Source organism: Brachionichthys hirsutus, chromosome 16, assembly GCF_040956055.1.
Source record: "Brachionichthys hirsutus isolate HB-005 chromosome 16, CSIRO-AGI_Bhir_v1, whole genome shotgun sequence".
In the NCBI taxonomy this organism is placed as follows: Eukaryota; Metazoa; Chordata; class Actinopteri; order Lophiiformes; family Brachionichthyidae; genus Brachionichthys; species Brachionichthys hirsutus.
In genome coordinates, this window is record NC_090912.1 from 4,503,262 (window position 1) to 4,510,592 (window position 7,331).

Below are 7,331 nucleotides of genomic sequence, written 5' to 3' on the forward strand. Positions count from 1 at the left end.
GATGCTTCCACTTCTACTCTTGCGACAGTGCTGCTACTGAACCACTGACCATTTATCTTCTGTCCTTCTTGCAGAGTGGGTTCCAGCCGCTGACCGCCGTTCTACAGATTGACTGCAGCCTTTTGCATTAAAAAAAACTTTCATTCAACTCCATTAAAATGTCAGGTAAAGATTTGAGTAGATTTGATTTTAATTAATGTATTTTGTTTTGATATGTCATTTGATGTGCTGGCTAGTCGTCCGGGGGGTGTAAATGGTAAATGTACCCCGCCTCTCACCCCTAGTCAGCTGGGATCGGCTCCAGCAACACCCGTGACCTGCAAAGATGATAAAGCATCTTTGTAGAAGAGACGATTGAGGTCGTCTCTTCTACAACAAAATGGATGGATGAACAAATATCTCATTACTGGTCCAATCATTACTTATGAATTGCCAACATTTGCTTATTGTACGTGTCAAATTGTATGTTTTCTAACTGTTTTTATTTTACATGAAGTGTCAGTTCTCTAATGTACGAATGTGTTTTAGGTACATACACTCCAGCTCCTGGTGGGCCATTCTCTGCTCTCACTCCAAGCATGTGGCCCCAGGACATTTTGGCCAAGTACCATCAAGTGAGAATGTAACCTCATGTGTTTTTAATATGCGAACCTCCATGATTAAACTATTTTGATGACAGTAAATTATGAATGAGAGAAATGATCTGTAAACAACCAAACATCTGGATAAGCACCTTAGATTTGGTATCACCTCAGCCACTATGAAGACGAACAGAAGCCCCTTAAGAATTGTGTCCTTGTGACTTTAATATCTGGCATCTAACTGAGGCTGAAAAACGTTTTGAGGAACTCCTAACCATCGCCAGTGAGGCTTTTCATGCTGACCTTTCCTCGACTTATGGCCTGCATGCTGTCTGTTTGTCTCCATAGAAAGACCCCTCAGAACAACCTGAGCTCCAGTATGATGAATTTGGATTTAGAGTGGACAGTGAAGGTAACGCTTTTTCTCACATGAGCACATGCACATTTCTTCAATCCTCAATCTTTATTTTTATTTTTTTTATCTACTCTAGTAAAATTCCTTCAAAGTAGGCAAAAACGTTTCTTGGGATGTTCAGTGGTTAGATTTTATACATGAATTTAATCTCAAAGTTGCCACAGCAGCTAATTAAATTGTTATTTTATCATTTCCCTTGCTTGCTGATGGGGAATATATGTTTCGTATGTTTTTACGTCCCGTTTCTTCAAGGCTTGTATTATTATGCCTACCTCTCCATTCAAGCGTTAGCGTGGTTACTGCATGTTACAAAAATCACATACACAATTAAATACTGATGAATCACTCTCGATGGTCAGACGGTGGGAAGTCAAAGTCCTGGCTAGGCACTGGAGGCTCCCCCCAGCGTGAAGACCCCCAGCAGCGACTGCGTTGGCAGGCCCACCTCGAGTTCACCCACAACCACACGGTGGGTGACTTGACCTGGGAGCTTATTGACTCTGTGCTGCCACGCTCCGAGCGTCTACGTTCCCTGGTGCTGGGTGGCATTCCTCACAGCATGAGGCAGCAAGTAAGTCGATTTGCTTACCATAGTGACCTACTTGTGTTATCTATTATGGTAAAATACTATTTGGTTCAGTCAATTTTCAGTGCAAAAAAAAAATTAAAAATACATGCTCAAAGTAAACAAGTACTTCTGAAAAAAGCTGATTATGCCTTCACCTTCCCCCACGGGTCAAATATATTTTGTAAAAAAAATTAAAGCTGATAAACAATTAAGTTTTAGAAAAGTAAATACAAGGATAGATCCCATCTCAAATCCGAATGGCTGTAAAGCAATAAATTCAAACTGAGTCCTACAATTGTCTTTGAGTATTTACACTAACTATCTCATATTTGTGTCAGTATTGCCTCGCATCACAGACCACGTTTCAGCATTTTAACAAAGGTGCTTTGTCTGTCAGTTGTGGATGCGTCTCTCTGGTGCGCTGCATAAGAAGAGGACCTCTGAGATCCCATACAGAGAAATCATCAAGAACAGTTCTAATGAAGACGGCGCCGCAGCTAAACAGGTAAAGGCCCCGCGTGCTGCACATGGAAGCAAGCGCCATCCTACCAAACATAGTGCACAGCAACAAAACGTCAGTTTTCAAAAACGGACACTTAAAAGAAATTTAAGAACCGTGTGCATATTTTTGAGTCTCAATGGATTGAAATAACACAACCCTGGATGTTACAACTTAAATGACGAGGGTCCCACTTTAACACGGATCAACGTGAGTCCTTCGCTTCTTTGTAATTGTGATGCATTTGTTCCTTGTTAAACCTCTGTGTCTCAGATAGAGAAGGACCTGCTACGGACTATGCCAACCAATGCCTGTTTCAGTTGTATGACGAGCGTCGGCGTGCCGAGGCTCAGACGCATCCTCAAGGGCCTGGCCTGGCTCTACCCAGACATTGGGTACTGTCAAGGCACTGGCATGGTGAGGGCAAACTCACAGAGGCTGTTTAAACCACAAAGTACTACATATCACCAATCAACTGACTAAACATGGATATGATCTTCCATTTTCCATCTTCAGTGGTGCTTTTAATTGTTTCCCCCCCTCTTAGGTGGTTTCCTGTCTGCTGCTCTTTCTCGAGGAGGAGGATGTCCTGTGGATGATGTGTGCGCTGATCGAAGATCTCCTTCCTCCGGCCTACTTCACCTCCACACTGCTGGGTGTCCAAACGGACCAAAGAGTTCTTCGCCAGCTAATTGTTCAGTACCTGCCGGCCCTCGACCGCCTTTTGCAGGAGCACGACATAGGTAGGTCTCGGCTTTAGGAAAGACAAGACTCTTAATGGAATACAGTATGAAATTCCCTCCTTTTCCTACCCCCAGAGTTGTCACTGATCACACTACACTGGTTCCTGACGTCGTTTGCCAGTGTGGTGGACATTCGTTTGCTCCTAAGGATCTGGGACCTGCTCTTCTACCAGGGCTCATTGGTGCTCTTCCAGGTCACGTTGGGTATGCTGAAGATCAAGGTAGTTGTACTGTAACACCTATTTTGTGAGACTGATGCACTTTACTTTGTGCCAAGATAAGCTATTTCTGCATTGGTCATGTTACAACAATTAAAGCCAACAAAAGTCCTATATGGCAATAGCTAATTGCTACCGACAATAACTGTAGATCCTGAGTATTAATCCTTGCGCGATCTAATCCCCTACTCCAGGAGGAGGAGCTTGTATCATCCGAGAACTCGGCATCCATTTTTAACACTCTGTCAGACTTGCCAATCCAGCTGAGAGACGGGCCAGAAGTTCTCGGAGAGGCCATGAGGCTAGCAGGAACACTATCCCAGGAAACGCTGGAAACCAACCGTCACAAGCACCTAGCTTACATCCTAAATGAGAAGGCGCAGCTCAAAAATGGAAACGACACACCTTTCAACACCAATCTCAACAAGGTCCATCATTGCAGTTTTTAACTGTGCTGAAATATCACTTATTTCTTATAATTAGGTGGTGTGTTCATTCATTCCTGCATTTTAATTCAAATCAAATCATTTATCATGTCTGTATACGTCCAGGTGGTGAGGAGACAGTCTCTCCGCAGGAAGTCCACCTTGAGCTCCATGCTGTTTGGGGAAGACGAGTCAGAGGCTTTGAAATCCAAGAACATTAAGCAGACAGAGTTGGTGGCGGCGTTGCGTGAAGCCATCGCTCGCACTGCAGAGCACTTCCACTGCCTGGACCCGCATCATCACTCCAGCACCGTGAGTTCACACACTGCAGCCAAGGAAGAGTATGCTTTATGTCCTGTTGTGGATGTAGTCAATAAAGGCATCCTATTTATTACACTAAATAACAGTCCTAGTTTTGATATTGGAATTGTAGCACCCAGTAAATCTACCGCCCTCCGTTCTGAGCTGACGTCTCCCATCCCGCCTCTCTAGGAGCTGACGCCCGACTACTCCATGGAGAGCCACCATCGAGATCATGAAAACTTTCTCGTAGTGTCTCGCAACCGTCGAAGACGGGCGAAGGCTTTGCTGGACTTTGAGCGGCACGATAATGATGAGCTGGGATTCAGAAAGAATGACATCATCACTGTGAGTCAGGACTGAGATGCAAATGAACAAAACGCCTCTTCATGGTGTTTCGGAGTTTGCACACACACTTGGCAATGTTTTTTTACCCCCAGATCATTTCACAGAAGGATGAACACTGTTGGGTTGGAGAGCTCAATGGCCTTAGGGGTGCGTGCTCTCTTATCAACACCCACAGTCACAATGTGGATCATTGATTTTTTTAAATTATAGTTTTAATCGCTCAATTGAAATTAATTTTCTTTGGCTCTTTGTAACAGGTTGGTTTCCTGCTAAGTTCGTGGATATTTTAGATGAAAGAAGCAAAGAGGTATGAAAGCAGTTAATAGTCCATTAAATTAGCCGTAAATATTCCCCTGCTGATTCTGACTTGAGATGTTCCTTAGAACATTAAATATCCATTTGTCTGTTTTTCATTTTTGCTTCTTTACGTTTCCTTCCCGAAATAAAAGTAGTGACTGGTGCTTTTGCATCTGCCCTCAGTACTCATTAGCAGGCGATGACTCTGTGACTGAAGCAGTGACGGACCTGGCCAGGGGCACGTTGTGCCCGGCTCTAAAGGCCATATTCCAGCATGGACTCAAGAAGCCATTCATACTAGGAGGACCTTGTCACCCTTGGTTATTCATAGAAGAGGTAGGAAAGCTTAACACTCCAAACCTTACGGACAAATGGTTTAATGAAACTCAGCAAAGGTCTCAATCATTGGTTTCCTCTCAGGCGGCCAGTAGAGAGGTCGAGAGAGACTTCAATTCAGTCTACTCCAGGCTGGTGCTGTGCAAGACCTACAGGTAAGCCTGTCCTTTGTTGTCAACTATTAGGAGATTGTAATCTTTTTAAGCAGAAGATGGGAAATGAATGAAATAAAGATGTATAATTCACACAAAAAAACATTTCAAGGACTAGAGCACTTCTACATTCAGCTTGAAGAGAATGACGCCTGATTTTTTTAGAGAGAAAAGGACTGGCATGGCAAACGACCCAGCGTTTTTCAGGGCAAACTAAAGTCACATTTCTGAGCTCAGCTTGAAGTGCCAACCAACCTGTGAGGTGGAAAACCAGTCATATTGTGCACTTATTACTAATTATTGAAGCCTTAAATCAAACATGCTTGTAATGGTTGCCTGTGTTGAAGATGTATTGTAGATCTCACATGAACACGATGATGGCTGCACTCACAAATGAGTCATGCCGTTTTGTTTTGTCAACATTGTGTAGCAGCAAAAAAATACTGTAGTCCAGGTTTGCAGCTCTTTGTTTGTGTGTGCCTTGGAATCTCATTATCCTCTGGTATTCAACAGGCTAGATGAAGATGGGAAGGTATTGACACCAGAGGAGCTGCTGTACAGAGTGAGAAATGATGCATATTTAAAAAGACACACTAAGCTGAGTTTGTTTTACGTAGCTTATTGTGTAAGATCATCCTTGAGGTCAAATGTATTTCTGGATAATACAGTTTTCCCTCCCATTCCTGAAAGTTCAGTCTGTGGGAGTGACTGTTTGTAGGCGGTACATGAGCGCCCTCTGTCTGCTGTTCACAGGCGGTGCAGTCAGTCAACATGAGTCACGACTTGGCACACGCACAGATGGATATCAAGTTCAGATCTCTTGTCTGCGTTGGCCTCAAGTGAGACGAAACCTGATGCATTTAATTATAGAATTAAAGTCATCACAGTCAGACATGACGCGTGTCTAAACATGTTTAACTCTGTAGTGAGCAGGTGCTGCATCTATGGTTAGAGGTGTTGTGCTCCAGCATGGCTGCTGTGGAAAAATGGTATCATCCATGGTCATTCCTTCGCAGTCCGGGCTGGGTCCAGATCAAGTGTGAGCTCAGGTACGACTTTATTGTAACGATTTAAAAGAAGGTTCTGTTTTCCTGGAGTTGGCTTCAGTGGACTGGGGTCATCAGTGATAACCAATCCACTGTTGCTTCTTCAGGGTCCTGTCCAAGTTTGCCTTCAGCCTCTCCCAAGATTGTGAGTTGCCTGACAAGAAAGAGGTGAGCCAAGCAGATTACCATCGTATCCCCTCGCACAGCAGTAAGCAAGTCTCGGAACTCATTCGTATTTAGGGGACTTCAGTCACGTCAGCAATGAGTTTTTTTTTTTGTCCTTAAAACACACAAGTTAGTTAGCAGTCTAATATAATGCCTGATTTTTGTAAAGGCTCACCATTTTTTTTGTTTTTTACAGCAGAAGGAGCAGAGGCCACTGAAAGAAGGAGTGCAGGACATGTTGGTGAAACATCACCTCTTCAGCTGGGACATCGATGGCTAAAAGACCCGCAAATAACTACTGAATTCTGTCCATGTACATTTGAGTCTTTTCACCTGTTTCTTTTAAGGCACTTGTCTTGCTACTTTTTTGCGACTTCCCTACAGACCCTCCCCATCACATTACATTTCAGCATTGGATGCAGGTAAAACCTTAATGATTAAGTCATCATCAGAAAAGTCGACTAGTACTTTACTGTAATGAGAAATGGCTGTAGACTTTGGCATTACATGGTGAAAGCTGCGAGGAATTGTTTTACCTGTTGGAATCGGTAGGTTTGTTTTCAGTACTCGCGGCTCTGGTCCTGCAGCTATCCACATTTGTTGGGCAGGAGTGAGATGTGTTGTCAACTTTCTTGCGTTTGTTGCACATCTGTAAATTTATGTGCCAAAAACTGGACCCTTTAACAGAATATTTAATATATATAAAGATAAAAACTGAACACTTCTTAGCATACACCTGTAATGTTATTAGTTTTGAGGAGGGCTGCTTACCTCAGTGACAGACTCCACTCACTATTTTGTGAAACACTAATGTTGCACATGCCGCGTGAAGCCTTTTCAAACTCGCAAGACTGTGTGTCTGCACTTGTGACTTAACATGAAGGAAGCATAAATTATTTTTCTTTGAAAATCTATAGTAAATGTTACATGTACTTTGCAATGTTTTTTTTTATGTCAAACGACTGTTGCTTGTGACTGAATGGGCCCTTGTAAGTGAAAATGGTTGATCAGTTTAATCTGTCGTCATGTCTCACTTTAAGTTGCGACTTCTAGCTCCATACAAATTTAAAATATATATATATATACTGTTACCTCTGTAGATTGTCCTTGACGATGACCGACTGGGGCCTTCAGAAAGATTCATTGACAAAATGGAATTCATTTGAATTTTGTTGTAAGGCACATGTTGTTGTTTTTACTATATTCTCTTGTCAATTTTTATCAAAGTACGGTTTGGA

General features: G+C 42.8%; 1 protein-coding gene across 1 annotated transcript; it reads left to right on the forward strand.

Annotated features, from left to right (window-relative positions):
* Positions 1-509: 509 nt before the first annotated feature.
* On the forward strand, positions 510-6,513 carry sgsm3 (small G protein signaling modulator 3). Its single transcript, XM_068749789.1, has 19 exons — positions 510-614; positions 930-993; positions 1,356-1,567; positions 1,962-2,069; positions 2,337-2,480; positions 2,611-2,806; positions 2,882-3,027; positions 3,219-3,452; positions 3,576-3,761; positions 3,942-4,097; positions 4,190-4,244; positions 4,355-4,404; positions 4,578-4,730; positions 4,815-4,885; positions 5,396-5,444; positions 5,636-5,721; positions 5,809-5,931; positions 6,036-6,096; positions 6,290-6,513. Exons 1-19 carry the CDS (start codon positions 510-512, stop codon positions 6,371-6,373), a joined length of 2,283 nt encoding a protein of 760 aa, XP_068605890.1. The 3' UTR covers positions 6,374-6,513.
* The last annotated feature ends 818 nt before the right edge of the window (positions 6,514-7,331 follow it).